The sequence below is a fragment of the Phyllobates terribilis genome, unplaced genomic scaffold, assembly GCF_046119375.1.
Source record: "Phyllobates terribilis strain yellow unplaced genomic scaffold, ASM4611937v1 Scaffold_4__5_contigs__length_816908805, whole genome shotgun sequence".
Lineage (NCBI taxonomy): Eukaryota > Metazoa > Chordata > Amphibia > Anura > Dendrobatidae > Phyllobates > Phyllobates terribilis.
The window spans coordinates 811,296,151-811,316,415 of record NW_027362764.1 but is presented as its reverse complement, the minus strand read 5'-3'; the positions used below and the strand labels follow the sequence as shown (position 1 = coordinate 811,316,415).

Sequence of the window (20,265 nt, the reverse complement as noted above, 5' to 3'; positions counted from 1 at the left end):
ATTATATGGGATACATTCCCCACCACCTTACATGGTGTCTTGGATTATTATATATTGATTCCTATACTGACATATTTATCTGTTGAGGGTTATATCGATGTATATGATTACCGGTTACTGTTTGGAATCATGTACCTTGCAGAATGTGATGATCTGAATTGACTGTACTATGGAAGTCTTATATCATACAGCTTCTGTATCGCTCAATCATGAATTGCTATCCCCGTGCATTTGTGTTGTTATGTCTTTGATTGTAATTGTTACATGTTAACTTAATAAAAAATACTGTCATTTTAATTACTTTAAAGCCTGGGGGTTGTTCTTGTTTAGGATTGTTGTGCGTCTGACCCACCCGAATTATTCATTTTGGCCTGTTAGGCTTTCTTCTTAAACCTTTTGGATTGACCGACAGCAATGGAGTTGTCCAGTAATAAAATGAATCATGAGAAATACAAATTGTCTAATAATTGTGCAGGCAGTGTATGTGATCCTGTCCTGTCATACAGAAGCTGCATTATTACACGTGTGCTAATAACAGGTCAGATGTCGTACGTGTGAGAACAGGTTCAATGGAAGGCTCTGGATGAAGATCTGTTGTACTTGGCAGCATGGAAGGAGAATTTATCACACTTGTCACTTCATTTGTGTGGCTACACAATGGCTGTAATGCAGCATTACCGCATGTGGATTAGTGGGGAGAATTCAAGTGGCCAGAACAGGGCTGGAGCCTGGAGCCGCGCAGTGACCTCTGTGAGAAACCTGCACAGTAAACAGTGAGGACATTGGGTGCGGCCTACAAGACATATATATATATATATCTAAGTATTGGGAAAGGATACAGAAGTATCAGAGCTGACCCCCGACAGGACGCAGGTGGGTTCTCTTCATAGAATAATTACTGCTCTGAACTCTAATCTTTCTACCCCTAACCCTATTTATACCTACATCAGCCCTAAACCCACCACTACTTATATCACAGTCCCTAATAACCCGACCTACCTTACAATCCATAATCCAATAATCCTAATGGTACTAAATGTACCCGTACCCTTGCTAACATGTAATCCCTATTCCTACTAACCAAAATTTACTAACTCTACTTGTATTATAGTCCCTAATCTTACTATCTCTCCATTTACGTTAAAATCCCTAGCCCAAAAATCCTAATCTTCTGTTCTAACCTTAACCTAACCTTATTAAACCTTTCACCAATTTACCTTATAATCCCCACCTTAATAACCCCATAATATTTGAAAAACTTTCAATAAAAACATTTTGAACAATAACCCTAATGTTACTAACCACACAACTTAATTTATTTCATTTATAAACCCTGTCCCTAATAATCCTAAAATTACTACTCCGACCCTTTCTTATTGTATGTGCTCTATACCTAATTACCCTAACCTTGCTAATCTAATCTTCATAAACCCAATTTACTAACCCTAGCCTTATTTATTTTATTGCTACAACCTTATAAACCCTAACCCTAATCCTGCTAGCCTAAAAATTCTTTACCCTATATACTCTAACCGCCTAGCTAAGCATTGACGGACCTATGGAAGTTTTCATCCAAAACCCAAACCACATTTAAAACAATGGAGGCCCGAACTTTGGATCTGGAAAAAAATCTCTCTCTCTCTCTGCAAAAGACTGCCCCCCGAACTCCAAACATTGCAACAGACTGCCCCCCGAACTCCAAACATTGCAACAGACTACCCCCCGAACTCCAAACATTGCAACAGACTACCCCCCGAACTCCAAACATTGCAACGGACTGCCCGCCGAACTCCAAACATTGCAACGGACTGCCCGCCAAACTCCAAACATTGCAACGGACTACCCCCCGAACTCCAAACATTGCAACAGACTACCCCCCGAACTCCAAACATTGCAACAGACTACCCCCCGAACTCCAAACATTGCAACAGACTACCCCCCAACTCCAAACATTGCAACAGACTACCCCCTGAACTCCAAACATTGCAACAGACTACCCCCCGAACTCCAAACATTGCAACAGACTACCCCCCAAACTCCAAACATTGCAACAGACTACCCCCCAAACTCCAAACATTGCAACAGACTACCCCCCGAACTCCAAACATTGCAACGGACTACCCCCCGAACTCTAAACATTGCAACGGACTACCCCCCGAACTCTAAACATTGCAACGGACTACCCCCCAAACTCTAAACATTGCAACGGACTACCCCCCGAACTCCAAACATTGCAACGGACTACCCCCTAAACTCCAAACATTGCAACGGACTGCCCGCCGAACTCCAAACATTGCAACGGACTGCCCCCCAAACTCCAAACATTGCAACGGACTGCCCGCCGAACTCCAAACATTGTAACGGACTACCCCCCAAACTCCAACCATTGCAACGGACTGCCCGCCGAACTCCAAACATTGCAACGGACTGCCCCCCGAACTCCAAACATTGCAACGGACTACCCCCAAACTCCAAACATTGCAACAGACTACCCCCCGAACTCCAAACATTGCAACGGACTACCCCCCGAACTCCAAACATTGCAACGGACTACCCCCTAAACTCCAAACATTGCAACGGACTGCCCGCCGAACTCCAAACATTGCAACAGACTACCCCCTGAACTCCAAACATTGCAACGGACTACCCCCCGAACTCCAAACATTGCAACGGACTACCCCCCGAACTCCAAACATTGCAACGGACTGCCCGCCGAACTCCAAACATTGCAACGGACTACCCCCCGAACTCCAAACATTGCAACAGACTGCCCCCCGAACAACAAACATTGCAACAGACTGCCCCCCGAACTCCAAACATTGCAATGGACTGCCCCCCGAACTCCAAACATTGCAACGGACTGCCCCCCGTACTCCAAACATTGCAACGGACTTCTGGGAGACGTCTGTATTTGGTGTTTAGCACCGGACACTAACTATCTGGTATGAATCCTGAACTTTTAAGTCTCTACTCCTAATCTTATGTGTCCTAACTCCATAAACTGTAATATTAACTGTAGAAACCTTATAAGAACTCAGCCTCCAAATCCCAAGTATATTCCATGGTACTGTACATGAGAAGAGGTTACATACCAGATACAGATATCACTTACAGTAAAGAACTAACAATGATAGACGGGTACAGAGGGAGGAGGACCCTGCCCCTGCGGGCTTACATTCTACAGATACATTGTATATTATTATTATTTATATAGCACCATTGATTCCATGGTGCTGTACATGAGAAGGGGTTACATACCAGATACAGATATCACTTACAGTAACTAACAATGATAGACGGGTACAGAGGGAGGAGGGCCCTGCCCCTGCGGGCTTACATTCTACAGATACATTGTATATTATTATTATTTATATAGCGCCATTGATTCCATGGTGCTGTACATGAGAAGGGGTTACATACCAGATACAGATATCACTTACAGTAACTAACAATGATAGACGGGTACAGAGGGAGGAGGACCCTGCCCCTGCGGGCTTACATTCTACAGATACATTGTATATTATTATTATTTATATAGCGCCATTGATTCCATGGTGCTGTACATGAGAAGGGGTTACATACCAGATACAGATATCACTTACAGTAACTAACAATGATAGACGGGTACAGAGGGAGGAGGGCCCTGCCCCTGCGGGCTTACATTCTACAGATACATTGTATATTATTATTATTTATATAGCGCCATTGATTCCATGGTGCTGTACATGAGAAGGGGTTACATACCAGATACAGATATCACTTACAGTAACTAACAATGATAGATGGGTACAGAGGGAGGAGGGCCCTGCCCCTGCGGGCTTACATTCTACAGATACATTGTATATTATTATTATTTATATAGCGCCATTGATTCCATGGTGCTGTACATGAGAAGGGGTGACATACCAGATACAGATATCACTTACAGTAAATGACTAACAATGATAGACGGGTACAGAGGGAGGAGGACCCGGCCCCTGGGGGCTTACATTCTACAGATACATTGTATATTATTATTATTATTTATATAGCGCCATTGATTCCATGGTGCTGTATATGAGAAGAGGTTACATACCAGATACAGATATCACTTACAGTAACTAACAATGATAGACGGGTACAGAGGGAGGAGGACCCTGCCCCTGGGGGCTTACATTCTACAGATACATTGTATATTATTATTATTATTTATATAGCGCCATTGATTCCATGGTGCTGTATATGAGAAGGGGTTACATACCAGATACAGATATCACTTACAGTAAAGAACTAACACTGATAGACGGGTACAGAGGGAGGAGGACCCTGCCCCTGGGGGCTTACATTCTACAGATACATTGTATATTATTATTATTTATATAGCGCCATTGATTCCATGGTACTGTACATGAGAAGGGGTTACATACCAGATACAGATATCACTTACAGTAAAGAACTAACAATGATAGACGGGTACAGAGGGAGGAGGACCCTGCCCCTGTGGGCTTACATTCTACAGATACATTGTATATTATTATTATTTATATAGCGCCATTGATTCCATGGTACTGTACATGAGAAGGGGTTACATACCAGATACAGATATCACTTACAGTAAAGAACTAACAATGATAGACGGGTACAGAGGGAGGAGGACCCTGCCCCTGTGGGCTTACATTCTACAGATACATTGTATATTATTATTATTTATATAGCGCCATTGATTCCATGGTGTTGTACATGAGAAGGGGTTACATACCAGATACAGATATCACTTACAGTAAAGAACTAACAATGATAGACGGGTACAGAGGGAGGAGGACCCTGCCCTTATGAGCCCCAGCTCCCTCATACTACTAACTACACTACATACATACTAACATACTACATACATACTAACTAGCATACCGAGTTCTGCTGACATGTACCCCGCTGTCACCAGCCCTACGATTCCTACCTCTTCTAATCTCACTGACTTTAACATCTTAAGAAAGACCTAAAAATCTGACTCCTCACTCATGCTTCGCTCATACTTGACAGGTTTGTGGATATGATGGGACACGTCCTGGCCTCTCTGCTCCTTCTGGGAGCGCTCGGCGCTGCACAGGTGAACTCTTACTGTGTGGAAAAAGGTAATGAGCTGCACCCTGGGCACACTGAGGGCACATGAGTGTAGAAACAATGCAATCAATATGTAATATGGTATATAACCCTGCCCATCTATCTGGCTATTGTAGTCATCTATCTATTATCTATCTAATTATCTGTCTATAATCTATCATCTATCTATCTATTATTCAATTCAATTCAAAGAAGCTTTATTGGCAGAAAGGACCAAAGCACGTGTACAGTAATTAATAAGTTGTGATGATGGATGGGGGCAAATCCAGGGTGGGGACTATGTAAGTCCAAGGCATATCATAGTTCTCTTTCTCACAGCCTATGGCATGCATTCACATACTGCGCTGCTCTCTCTCCCGCGCTCACATAATGCGTTGCTCTCTCCACCGTGCTCACATAATGCGTTGCTCTCTCCACCGTGCTCACATACTGTGCTGCTCTCTCCACCGTGCTCACATACTGTGCTGCTCTCTCCACCGTGCTCACATACTGCATTGATCTCTCCCTGCGCTCACATACTGCGCTGCTCTCTCCCCCACGCTCACATACTGCGCTGCTCTCTCCCCCACGCTCACATACTGTGCTGCTCTCTCTCCCGTGCTCACATAATGCGTTGCTCTCTCCACCGTGCTCACATACTGCATTGATCTCTCCCTGCGCTCACATACTGCGCTGCTCTCTCCTCCACGCTCACATACTGCGCTGCTCTCTCCCCCGTGCTCACATACTGCGCTGCTCTCCCCCGTGCTCACATACTGCGCTGCTCTCCACCGTGCTCACATACTGCGCTGCTCTCTCCACCGTGCTCACATACTGCGCTGCTCTCTCCACCGTGCTCACATACTGCGCTGCTCTCCCCCGTGCTCACATACTGCGCTGCTCTCTCCACCGTGCTCACATACTGCGCTGCTCTCTCCACCGTGCTCACATACTGCGCTGCTCTCTCCACCGTGCTCACATACTGCGCTGCTCTCTCCACCGTGCTCACATACTGCGCTGCTCTCTCCACCGTGCTCACATACTGCGCTGCTCTCTCCACCGTGCTCACATACTGCGCTGCTCTCTCCACCGTGCTCACATACTGCGCTGCTCTCTCCACCGTGCTCACATACTGCGCTGCTCTCTCCACCGTGCTCACATACTGCGCTGCTCTCTCCACCGTGCTCACATACTGCGCTGCTCTCTCCACCGTGCTCACATACTGCGCTGCTCTCTCCACCGTGCTCACATACTGCGCTGCTCTCTCCACCGTGCTCACATACTGCGCTGCTCTCTCCACCGTGCTCACATACTGCGCTGCTCTCTCCACCGTGCTCACATACTGCGCTGCTCTCCACCGTGCTCACATACTGCGCTGCTCTCTCCCCCGTGCTCACATAGTGCGCTGCTCTCTCCCCCGTGCTCACATACTGCGCTGCTCTCCACCGTGCTCACATACTGCACTGCTCTCCACTGTGCTCACATACTGCACTGCTCTCCACCGTGCTCACATACTGCACTGCTCTCTCCCCCGTGCTCACATACTGCGCTGCTCTCCACCGTGCTCACATACTGCACTGCTCTCCACCGTGCTCACATACTGCGCTGCTCTCTCCACCGTGCTCACATACTGCACTGCTCTCCACCGTGCTCACATACTGCACTGCTCTCTCCACCGTGCTCACATACTGCGCTGCTCTCTCCCCCGTGCTCACATACTGCGCTGCTTTCCACCGTGCTCACATACTGCACTGCTCTCCACCGTGCTCACATACTGCGCTGCTCTCCACCGTGCTCACATACTGCGCTGCTCTCTCCCCCGTGCTCAAATACTGCGCTGCTCTCTCCACCGTGCTCACATACTGCGCTGCTCTCTCCACCGTGCTCACATACTGCGCTGCTCTCTCCCCCATGCTCACATACTGCGCTGCTCTCCACCGTGCTCACATACTGCGCTGCTCTCCACCGTGCTCACATACTGCGCTGCTCTCTCCCCCGTGATCACATACTGCACTGCTCTCCACCGTGCTCACATACTGCGCTGCTCTCTCCACCGTGCTCACATACTGCGCTGCTCTCTCCCCCGTGCTCACATACTGCGCTGCTTTCCACCGTGCTCACATACTGCACTGCTCTCCACCGTGCTCACATACTGCGCTGCTCTCCACCGTGCTCACATACTGCGCTGCTCTCTCCCCCGTGCTCAAATACTGCGCTGCTCTCTCCCCCGTGCTCACATACTGCGCTGCTCTCTCCACCGTGCTCACATACTGCGCTGCTCTCTCCCCCATGCTCACATACTGCGCTGCTCTCCACCGTGCTCACATACTGCGCTGCTCTCCACCGTGCTCACATACTGCGCTGCTCTCTCCCCCGTGCTCACATACTGCGCTGCTCTCCACCGTGCTCACATACTGCGCTGCTCTCCACCGTGCTCACATACTGCGCTGCTCTCTCCCCCGTGCTCACATACTGCGTTGCTCTCTCCACCGTGCTCACATACTGCGCTGCTCTCTCCCCCGTGCTCACATACTGCGCTGCTCTCCACCGTGCTCACATACTGCGCTGCTCTCCACCGTGCTCACATACTGCGCTGCTCTCTCCCCCGTGCTCACATACTGCGTTGCTCTCTCCACCGTGCTCACATACTGCGCTGCTCTCTCCCCCGCACTCTCTTCTTCCCCCAGCAGGATAAATGTTTTCTCTTCTTCCTTCATGGAGTTGAAATCCCAGAAGAGATCATAGTCTCCTGAAGTGAGTTTCCCTCACTTTCCTTCCCTATTTGGTGCAGTGTAGCAGGAAGTGGGTCTCATCCTCCAGGGCCTCCAGGTCGCAGTGTGGCACAGTCTGTCCTCTCTGGGCTTGTAGCTCTGTCTGTGCCAGCCGACCTCGATGGCCAGATTGTGGGCGCTGAGTCTATAGCGGCTCAGGATCTGGCGGTCTCTTGGGTTCGGGAGTTTCTCCAGATATGGAGCCAGTCTGTATTCTCTCTGTAGACTCCGCTACATGGTCAGTTTCTGTGAGGTGATGATATCGTTCCTCCAGTCACTGACGTATCTCTCCTGGGCTTCATCTACCATCTTCCTCATTCTGGCTTTTGTCAGGCTGCTGTGATTGGTGTTTTGGTCAGGTTAGGTTTGGGTGAGCTGCTCTGGGGGTTCTGGTTCAGGTAGACCACTTACAGGTGCATCTCACTAAATTAGAATATCATCAAAAAGTTAATTTATTTAAGTTCTTCAATACAAAAAGTGAAACTCCTATATTATATAGAGTCATTACACACAGAGGGATCTATTATATAGAGTCATTACACACAGAGGGATCTATTATATAGAGTCATTACACGCGGAGGGATCTATTATATAGAGTCATTACACGCGGAGGGATCTATTATATAGAGTCATTACACACAGAGGGATCTATTATATAGAGTCATTACACACAGAGCGATCTATTATATAGAGTCATTACACACAGAGCGATCTATTATATAGAGTCATTACACGCAGAGGGATCTATTATATAGAGTCATTACACACAGAGTGATCTATTCTATAGAGTCATTAAATGCAGAGGGATCTATTATATAGAGTCATTACACACAGAGTGATCTATTCTATAGAGTCATTACACGCAGAGGGATCTATTATATAGAGTCATTACACACAGGGATCTATTATATAGAGTCATTAAACGCAGAGGGATCTATTATATAGAGTCATTACACACAGAGTGATCTATTATATAGAGTCATTACACACAGAGTGATCTATTTCAAGTGTTTATTTCTTTTAATGTTGGTGATTATGGATTACAGCTAGTATTGAGCGAGTATGTTCGGTTAACCCTTTCACCGAGTATACTCGGCCGAGCACCGAGTATTTATAGAATGCTCGGGCTTTAAGTTTTCGTCGCTCCGTGAACATGATTTGCAACTGTTTGACAGATTTAATACATGTGAGGAATAGCATTCCACACATAAATTAAATCTGTCAAACAGTTGCAAATCAAGTTCACGGAGCGACGAAAACTTAAAGCCCGAGCATTCTATAAATACTCGGTGCTCGGCCGAGTATACTTGGCGAAAGGGTTAACCGAACATACTCGCTCAATACTAATTACAGCCAATGAAAACACAAAAGTCATTATCTCAGTAAATTAAAATACTTTATAATTGATTCAAAAGGAGCCCTGACCAAGTATTGAGGCATTTACTGAACAGACATTTCAGTAGGCCAATATTTCAGATTTTGAAAACATTTTTCAAGCTGTTGTTATAAAGTATTCTAATTTACTGAGATAATGACTTTTGTGTTTTCATTGGCTGTAAGCCATAATCATCACCATTAACAGAAATAAACACTTGAAATAGATCACTCTGTCTGTAATGACTCTATACAATATATGAGTTTCACTTTTTGTATTGAAGAACTGAAATAAATTAACTTTTTGATGATATTCTAATTTTGTGAGAATATCTCTGTTGGGCTGGAATCCCACCTTGACCAGTCTGGGTATGTGTGAGGACCCCAGACTTTGCTGCTTTATAGGAAGATTGGAGCGATGATGGCACTGAAGATTTTTAGCCAGACTCTAACTGGCGGCTTCAGATGTTAGAGTTTCTTACGGATAGCATATAAGGTTTTGTAGACCTTGTCCTTCAGGGTCTCTATGGCTTGTTCGAAGCTCACTGACTGGTGAATTTCCAGGCCCAGGTAGCTGTATTTTTCTGTTCTTGTAAGAGTACAGTTGTTTAGTACAACTGAAGGGTGCTGCTCTGATCTTAGTTTTCTCCTCTGGGACACCGTGATGTTGGTTTTGTTTGGGTTGCGGGTAGTGCCCATGTAGAGCTGAATTCCTCCAAGATTTTCAGGTTGTCTTGTAGGCATTTCTCAGTTGATGACAGCAGCAGTAGGTCATCTGCATACAGTAAGAACCTGGGCGTCAAGGAGTATGAGGTCATCATTCACAGGTTGGGGTTAAAGGGCAGCGCTCAGGTCTCATTGTTGGAGCATTTAATCAATTTACATAGTTTGTCCTCCTGTCTTGTGAGTCAACAAGCCACAAGGTTAATCAACATATTTTGCAAACATTCATTGATCCACAGATCAATGGAAGACAACAATCAGGGTTACACAAATAATTGTGTGTCCTTCTTGAACAGCCACAGAAATACACATACAGTAAAGACCAAAAGTTTGGACACACCTTCTCATTTAAAGATTTTTCTGTATTTTCATGACTATGAAAATTGTACATTCACACGTAAGGCATCAAAACTATGAATTAACACATGTGGAATTATATACTTAACAAACAAGTGTGAAACAACTGAAAATATGTCTTATATTCTAGGTTCTTCAAAGTAGCCACGTTTTGCTTTAATGACTGCTTTGCACACTCTAGGCATTCTCTTGATGAGCTTCAAGAGGTAGTCACCGGAAATGGTTTTCACTTCACAGGTGTGCCCTGTCAGGTTTAACAAGTGGGATTTCTTGCCTTATAAATGGGGTTGGGACCATCAGTTGTGTTGTGCAGAAGTCTGGTGGATACACAGCTGATAGTCCTACTGAATAGACTGTTAGAATTTGTATTATGGCAAGAAAAAAGCAGCTAAGTAAAGAAAAATGAGTGGCCATCATTACTTTAAGAAATGAAGGTCAGTCAGTCCGAAAAATTGGGCAAACTTTGAAAGTGTCCCCAAGTGCAGTTGCAAAAACCATCAAATGCTACAAAGAAACTGGCTCACATAAGGACCCCCCCAGGAAAGGAAGGCCAAGAGTCACCTCTGCTTCTGAGGATAAGTTTATCCGAGTCTCCAGCCTCAGAAATCGCAGGTTAACAGCAGCTCAGATTAGAGACCTGGTCAATGCCACACAGAGTTCTAGCAGCAGACACATCTCTTCAACAACTGTTAAGAGGAGACTTTGTGCAACAGGCCTTCATGGTAAAATAGCTGCTAGGAAACCACTGCTAAGGACAGGCAACAAGCAGAAGAGACTTGTTTGGGCTAAAGAACACAAGGAATGGACATTATACCAGTGGAAATCTGTGCTTTGGTCTGATGAGTCCAAATTTGAGATCTTTGGTTCCAACCACCATGTCTTTGTGCGACGCAGAAAAGGTGAACGGATGGACTCTACACTGTGTTCCAAATTATTATGCAAAAAGTGTTTAGGAGTGATAAGGTAAGAATTTTTTTGTTTGTCAGTTAAACTCATTGATGGTGATGTGTGTCAGGGCTCTTTATATCACTGTAAGCAATTGCAGGCACCTGTGCTAATTAGTTTGGCAGGTGTGTCCAATGAAAGGCAAGACTACATAAGAAGGCTGTCCCACATTATTAAGCAGCCTACATTTTCTGGCAAAATGGGAAAGAAAAAGGATGTGTCGGCTGCTGAGAAGCAACAAATTGTGGAGTGTTTAGGTCAAGGCATGACTACAATCAACATTGCCAAGACACTTCATCGTGATCATTGCACAATCAAGAAGTATGTAGCACGTGTGCGTGCTGATAAGGGCAAATTGAGGACTCTTTCCTACAGGCAATTACGTCAGGTTAAAAGAGCAGCGGCAAAAAAGCCTTGTCATAGCAGCAGACAAGTTTTTGAAGCTGCTGGTGCCTCCAACGTCCCCCGAACAACAAGATGCAGGGTCCTTCAGAGGTTTGCAGCTGTGCGTAAGCCATCCTGTTGACCTCCTCTAGCCACTGCACACAAGCAGAAACGGCTCCAGTGGGCCAAACAATACATGAAGACTGACTTCAAAACTGTTTTGTTCACCGATGAGTGCTGTGCAACGCTCGATGGTCCAGATGGAGGGAGTGGAGGATGGCTGGTTGATGGACACCCCATGCAAACACTGCTACGGCGCCAACAAGGAGGAGGTGGAGTAATGTTTTGGGCTGGAATCATGGGGAGAGAGATTGTCGGCCCCTTTAGGATCCCTGAAGGGGTAAAGATGAACTCCATAATGTATGTTGAGTTTCTCAAACAGCACTTCCTGCCATGGTTCAAGAAGAAGAACCGTGCATTCCGCAGCAAGATCATTTTCATGCATGATAATGCCCCGTCTCATGCTGCACATAACACATCTGCATCTCTGGCTGCTATGGGCATAAAAGGGGATAAACTTATGGTGTGGCCCCCATGCTCCCCTGACCTCAACCCCATTGAGAACCTCTGGAGCATCATCAAAAGGAGTGTCTATGATGGCGGGAGGCAGTTCACATCTAAGCAACAGCTCTGGGAGGGTATTCTGTCCTCATGCAAAACAATTGAAGCAGAAACTGTTATGCACACGCCCGGGCTAAGCGGCGTGTGCGTGTGATTGTAGTGATTCCACTGGACCGTGCCGGAGAGTGAATGCCTGGAGGGGCGTGACTAAGTATTCACCCGATCCGACCAGGGTCGCACGACGGCATACGACGCCAGTGCACCAAGGAGGAACCGAGCAGAGGGACCAGGTGCTACTCCAGGACAGACCCCGGACACGGCTGTTGACCCACACAGGGGAATACAGGAACAGGCTGGTAGGCTGGCACACAGACTGGTGGGTATAGGCAGGCACGACTGGTATGCAGGCAGGCGGGTATGCAGGCAGGGGGGTAAAGGCAAGCACAGCTAGAGTGCAGACAGGGAGGCACTAGCAGGTAGGAACACAGGCGGGATAGGACCCAGTACACACCGGGACTCAGGAACAATACAGGCAGAGGGTTACAGGCAAGCACAGCTAGAGTGCAGACAAGGCTGAGCAGGGAGGACAGGGCTCTGTTCACACGGAACAGACAGGAAGGGAAAGGCAGAGCCAGACACCCACAGGGTACTTGCAGTGAAGTAGCGAGTGGACCACAAACTCACAAACGGGAGTACAGAGACAACTGGCAGGAGTTAGGTACGAGTTCAGACTCTGCAGAAAAAGGAAGGGAACGGACATAGAGGCAAAAACAGGTAAAGGATAGGAGAGAGTTCAGACTGGAACTGAGTGTACGGAGGAGACCGACACTGCAGCGGGATACAGGAGCGGGTCTGGGAATACTGCCCCCAGAGAGGCGGGACGAACAGGCAAGGAGCGTGTTCAGACAGGACAGACAAGATACAGGAGCGGGTCTAGGTAATCGGCCCCTAGAAGGCAGGAGGAACAGGCTAGGAGCGAGTTCAGACAGGACAGACCAGAGAACACAGAAAGGACTCAGTTCAGACACGGGAACTAATACCGAAAAGCAGGAGACATACAGGACTCAGTTCAGACACGGGAGCTGATACCGCAAAGCAGGAGACATACAGGACTCAGTTCAGACACGGGAGCTGATACCGCAAAGCAGAAGACATACAGGACTCAGTTCAGACAGGCCTGGAAATACAGCCTCCAGGAAAGGCAGACAAGGAAACAAAGAACGGGACCTGGCACCTTCAGAGTGCAAGCACACACTGAAGGAAACACTATGCTCAGGCAGGGATAGAAGGGAGCTGCTGAGCTATATACCAAGTGACAGACAGCAATAGGCTGAGGACGCACAAGGGGTGTGACCCACAGCAGGTACAAAAGGCAGGAAGTGATCGGGCGCCGCCCTTAAGCAGCAGAAACAGACACAAACAGACAGCATGGAGGGAAGCCAGAGAGACATTCTGGACAGGAGATCAAGTGCGCCCTCTTGCACAGTGGGAGATGGACCACCATGCAAGGACGCCGCCAGGTATGTTACAGTACCTCCCCCCTTACGCCCCCTCTTCTTCAGGCCTGCCAGAATCTTCTGCAGGGAATTCGAGGACCAGTCGTTCACTGGGTTGGAGGGGGACAGAGACTTAAGGGTAATCTCTGCTTCGAGGTGCATCTTGTCAAGCTCACAGGAAGAAATAGACGGGTTATCAGGTACATAATGAGGAAAAGTCACTGTCTCTTTGTTATCTGGTGGTATCCCGGAGGATTCAGGAAACAACTGGAGGTCCTCCGCCGGGTCAGAAGAGTGCAGAGGCTCAGAGAAAACAACTGCTTCAGAGTACACTAGGTCGGACTCACTGGAGGAAGCAGGCGAGGTATCGGGTACCGAGTATAGGAAAGTCTCTGTCCATTCACCACCAGGTGGCACCCCGAAGGGTTCTGGAGACAGCTGGCGGTTCTCCGCCTGGTCAGAGGGGTGTAGAGACTCACGGGTAACCTCTGCTTCGGAGTACACTAGGTTGGACTCACTGGACGAAGCGAGCGAGGTATCAGGTACAGAGTATAGGAAAGTCTCTGTCCATTCACCACCAGGTGGCACCCCGAAGGATTCTGAACACAACTGGAGGTCCTCCGCCTGGTCGGAGGGGTGTAGAGACTCAGGAGTAACCTCTGCTTCGGAGTACACTAGGTTGGACTCATTGGACGAAGCGAGCGAGGTATCAGGTACAGAGTATAGGAGAGTCTCTGTCCTTTCGCTACCAGGTAGCACCCCGAAGGGTTCAGGAGACAACTGGAGATCCTCCGCCTGGTCGGAGGGGTGTAGAGACTCGGAGGTAACTACCACTTTGGGGTACCCATTGTCAGGCTCACAGGACGAAGCGGACAAAGTATTGAGTACCGGGTGTAGAGAAGTCTCTCTCCATTTGTCATCGAGTGGTATCCCGGAGGGTTCAGGAGGCAACAGGGGATCCTCCGCCAGGTAGTAGAGGTGCACAGACTCTGAGGTAACCACAGCTTTGGAGCATCCTTGGACATGCACACCGGTTAAAGAGAAAGAAGCATCTGATGCCGGGTGCAGGAAGTTCTCCTGTGTGGAGTCTGGATGGGCAGAAGCCTCTTCGGCCAGGAGAACTGGTGCACTACCCACGCACATTACCCATTGGGGTTTCTCCGGGATACAGGGAGATGAAGCTTCAGTAGGGACTTCAAGGTTGGGGTCAGGAGGTCTCAGGGAGGACAGACCCTGGCGTGACGGCTTGCCTCTAAGTCTAGCACGTCTGGACTGCCTCTTGAGGTTGAGAGAAGTATTCCGGAAAGCGTAGTCACCCTGTGAGGATTCTGGGTGGGCAGTAGTCTCATTGGGCTGGAGGACTATTGCGCTACCCACACACATTACCCGTCGGGGCTGCTCCGGGATATTGGGAAGTGAAGCTTCAGCAGGGGCTTCAGAGTTAGGGTCCTCGAAGACCATACGAAAGGCCACCAGGAAGGCCTGCAGGTCAAGGATGACAGGATCCCATGCTTCCCATAGGGGGGTGACCCATTTCAAGGCATCACCCGCTAGGTAGTCAATCATAAAGGCCACTTTAGCCCAATCGGAAGGAAAATAGAGAGGGTAGGCCTTAAAGTGTAGCATGCATTGCTCCACAAATGCACGACACTGTCTTGGATCCCCATAGTAACGTGGCGGATCCGCAGGAACGAGAGCTGATAGATCCATCTGGACGGGTGCGTAATTCGCCTGGAACTCAGCTAAAGGGGGAAAAAAATTTATTTATTTATTTTAATGCATGTATTCGCTGGAAAAACTTCTCAAAGAGCGAAGGCCGTGGGGCTCAACGGGAACCATGGCCTGAGCATGCTGTTATGCACACGCCCGGGCTAAGCGGCGTGTGCGTGTGATTGTAGTGATTCCACTGGACCGTGCCGGAGAGTGAATGCCTGGAGGGGCGTGACTAAGTATTCACCCGATCCGACCAGGGTCGCACGACGGCATACGACGCCAGTGCACCAAGGAGGAACCGAGCAGAGGGACCAGGTGCTACTCCAGGACAGACCCCGGACACGGCTGTTGACCCACACAGGGGAATACAGGAACAGGCTGGTAGGCTGGCACACAGACTGGTGGGTATAGGCAGGCACGACTGGTATGCAGGCAGGCGGGTATGCAGGCAGGGGGGTAAAGGCAAGCACAGCTAGAGTGCAGACAGGGAGGCACTAGCAGGTAGGAACACAGGCGGGATAGGACCCAGTACACACCGGGACTCAGGAACAATACAGGCAGAGGGTTACAGGCAAGCACAGCTAGAGTGCAGACAAGGCTGAGCAGGGAGGACAGGGCTCTGTTCACACGGAACAGACAGGAAGGGAAAGGCAGAGCCAGACACCCACAGGGTACTTGCAGTGAAGTAGCGAGTGGACCACAAACTCACAAACGGGAGTACAGAGACAACTGGCAGGAGTTAGGTACGAGTTCAGACTCTGCAGAAAAAGGAAGGGAACGGACATAGAGGCAAAAACAGGTAAAGGATAGGAGAGAGTTCAGACTGGAACTGAGTGTACGGAGGAGACCGACACTGCAGCGGGATACAGGAGCGGGTCTGGGAATACTGCCCCCAGAGAGGCGGGACGAACAGGCAAGGAGCGTGTTCAGACAGGACAGACAAGATACAGGAGCGGGTCTAGGTAATCGGCCCCTAGAAGGCAGGAGGAACAGGCTAGGAGCGAGTTCAGACAGGACAGACCAGAGAACACAGAAAGGACTCAGTTCAGACACGGGAACTAATACCGAAAAGCAGGAGACATACAGGACTCAGTTCAGACACGGGAGCTGATACCGCAAAGCAGGAGACATACAGGACTCAGTTCAGACACGGGAGCTGATACCGCAAAGCAGAAGACATACAGGACTCAGTTCAGACAGGCCTGGAAATACAGCCTCCAGGAAAGGCAGACAAGGAAACAAAGAACGGGACCTGGCACCTTCAGAGTGCAAGCACACACTGAAGGAAACACTATGCTCAGGCAGGGATAGAAGGGAGCTGCTGAGCTATATACCAAGTGACAGACAGCAATAGGCTGAGGACGCACAAGGGGTGTGACCCACAGCAGGTACAAAAGGCAGGAAGTGATCGGGCGCCGCCCTTAAGCAGCAGAAACAGACACAAACAGACAGCATGGAGGGAAGCCAGAGAGACATTCTGGACAGGAGATCAAGTGCGCCCTCTTGCACAGTGGGAGATGGACCACCATGCAAGGACGCCGCCAGGTATGTTACAGAAACCATCCAAAACCTGACAAATTCAATGGGCGAGAGAGTTCAGAAGCTCCTTTCGAACAAGCGGTCCTATGTGCAAATGTAACATCACCTAGAATAAAGTTTTGAGTTGAAAACTGTTTGATTTCAGTTTGTAATAACCTGCTAATGCTTATAATTTCAAAAATGACCATTTTTTTGTTCTTTACTAAAATGAAAAGGTTGAAAACTCTGCTGTGCATAATAATTTGGAACATGCATTTTGAGGGCAGTTTGAGTGTTTTATTTTTAAAAAAAATATCCTGTTATCATAGGCAGTTTGTACAAAAACCTTTCAATTGTACTCTAATAGTTATTTGACTGGAAAATTACAATGACTGCAATTCATATAGGTAATTTGGGAAAATGTGAGAAAATATTATTTTCATAATAATTTGGAACACAGTGTACATGCCTGGTTCCCACCGTGGAGCATGGAGGAAGAAGTGTGATGGTGTGGGGGTGCTTTGCTGGTGACACTGTTGGGGATTTATTCAAAATTGAAGGCATACTGAACCAGCATGGCTACCACAGCATCTTGCAGCGGCATGCTATTCCATCCAGTTTGCGTTTAGTTGGACCATCATTTATTTTTCAACAGGACAATGACCCCAAACACACCTCCAGGCTGTGTAAGGGCTAATTGACCAAGAAGGAGAGTGATGGGGTGCTACACCAGATGACCTGGCATCCACAGTCACCAGACCTGAACCCAATCGAGATGGTTTGGGGTGAGCTGGACCGCAGAGTGAAGGCAAAAGGGCCAACAAGTGCTAAGCATCTCTGGGAACTCCTTCAAGATTGTTGGAACACCATTTCCGGTGACTACCACTTGAAGCTCATCAAGAGAATGCTAAGAGTGTGCAAAGCAGTCATCAAAGCAAAAGGTGGCTACTTTGAAGAACCTAGAATATAAGACATATTTTCAGTTGTTTCACACTTTTTTGTTAAGTATATAATTCCACACGTGTTAATTCATAGTTTTGATGCCTTCAGTGTGAATGTACAATTTTCATAGTCATGAAAATACAGAAAAATCTTTAAATGAGAAGGTGTGTCTAAACTTTTGGTCTGTACTGTACATTTACAAGTCAACACAAAGATAATAGTGTATTTCTCTTGGTTTAACAAATCTAATCATCTGGCTGATTAAGATTATAAGCTGTATTGTCACATTGCTCCCCCAATCTTAATCAGCCAGACATTATAGGATCCTATTTATCAATTATCCTTCTCCACTTATTGGAGACAGTCCATCAGTATATCTTTAAGCACAAACATGAATGTAAGAGGTCTCATCTTCACGAGAACAAAACTTTGCATCATTCAGTTTCCTCAGAGCATATTCCATGTCTTCCTTGCGAATAAACTCCACAAGTAACTGACGAAAACAGACTGGTATCCAATGCATCCACGCATGCCATCCTCAGCATCCTGTGGTTCCTGAATTAAATCAGATGAGTGTCGGTGGCCTGGTATTTAATCCGTTGAAGCTGGCACAGCTAATAATAATAGTTTTTATTTTTATAGCGCCAGCATATTCCGCAGCACTTTACAAATTTTAGGGGGGACTTATACACACAATACAGAATAAGCATATCTCATATCAAAAGGAGTGAGGGCCCTGCTCGCAGGCTTACAGTCTATGAGGAAATGGGGGAGACACAAAAGGTAGAATGTACATATATTGTATAATGCCGCCTTGATATACTGAATAGGATAAATAATACATGGACTGGTCGCCTGCCAGTAGGTGTGCCGTCCTGACAGAGGCTATTGAGTGCATGGTTGGTATGAACCTGAAGTTGAAGAAGATTTTAATATGGGGGAAAACTGGGACGGACAGAGTGTGTTTAGGCGATACGCCAGTCTAAAGAAATGTGTTTTTAGGGTTCACTTGAAACTGTGGGTATTGGGAATTAATCGAACTGTCCTGGGTAGTGCATTCCAAAGAATTGGCGCAGCACAGATCCTGTAGTTGCCGTTTCTTGTTGCTGCTGTATATCTTCTCTGGTCCTCCTCCCAAGGCCGATCTAGTGGCACCTCTGCTCACTGGGCCCCATACGCCAGTAATGCCCTGATGGCGGCCCTGTCTGTACATATTCCCTACCAGACGGGGCCCTTTCCTCTTCTCTCAGTGCTGATACTGCAACCGTTTCTATGACGTGAGAGACACACAGCGTTACAGGGAGCCGCACACAGTGTGTGATTTCCTCTGCTCTTTGATTAGTTAGTGCTCATTAGCCTTGTCTTTAAAATGGACTGGACTGTTGTATACTTTAATTTTCTTTCACACAGACCATACTTTGCTGCAGTATCAAGGATGAAGGGGAGGGTTCAAACTTCAAGTTCCTTGCACAGGGGCCCTCAGCAGTCTGTGTCCACCCTTGGCAAACATGCCAGTCTCCTGTCCACCACGCCATTTTTACTTTGGCCCCACCCCTTCATGGGCCATACTTACAATTCTGCAACTAATGGTCCACCTTCCTCTAGTGCCAAAGTCCTTAACCACTTCTTCCATGCTTTCTCTTCACCTCCTTAAGGGCAAACCTTTTCTTCCCATTGCACCCATCTCTGGTGTGCACGTCCCATAGCTCTTTACTATCTCTTCTTATATCAGGGATGTAGTGTTTATATATGAGGATAAGGTTCTTGTGAGGTTTTATGTTTAAAGCTAAACTTATTCTTCTCTTCTACAGGGAAAAACATTGCTCTGGAGGGTAAGGCGAGTCAAATCTCTGTCTATCATATCAATGGGAATGCTACCAATGCCATTGATGGTAATCGCGATGGAGCTTACCGAATGAAATCTTGTATCTTAACCAAAAGTGATGAATCTCCATGGTGGAGAGTCGACCTTTATGAGCCACGGAGAATTGGAGCTGTGGTTGTTGTGAACAGAAAGGACTGCTGTTGGAATCGTCTAATAGGGGCTGAGGTTCGAATTGGAAATGCCAAAATGAACAAAAATCCAATGTAAGTAACACACAGGGAGAATATGTTCCCTCATAACCTAGGATACAGTGTAAGTGCACACAGGATCACTAAATGACCGGATACAGTGTAAGTGCACACATGACCACTAAATGACCGGATACAGTGTAAGTGCACACATGACCAATAAATGACCGGATAGAGTGTAAGTGCACACATGACCACTAAATGACCAGGGGATACAGTGTAAGTGCACACATGACCACTAAATGACCGGATACAGTGTAAGTGCACAC

The 20,265-nt window shown here is 47.3% G+C and overlaps 1 protein-coding gene across 1 annotated transcript in view; it reads left to right on the top strand.

Annotated features, from left to right (window-relative positions):
- Nucleotides 1-749: 749 nt before the first annotated feature.
- The window catches only part of LOC141266137 (fucolectin-like), a 39,061-nt gene continuing 19,545 nt past the window's right edge, over nucleotides 750-20,265 (top strand). The window contains exons 1-3 of the mRNA XM_073680101.1: nucleotides 750-873; nucleotides 5,020-5,111; nucleotides 19,735-20,011. Coding sequence (XP_073536202.1) covers nucleotides 5,030-5,111; nucleotides 19,735-20,011 — 359 coding nt within the window. The 5' untranslated portion in view covers nucleotides 750-873; nucleotides 5,020-5,029. The remainder of the gene's footprint in view (nucleotides 874-5,019; nucleotides 5,112-19,734; nucleotides 20,012-20,265) is intronic.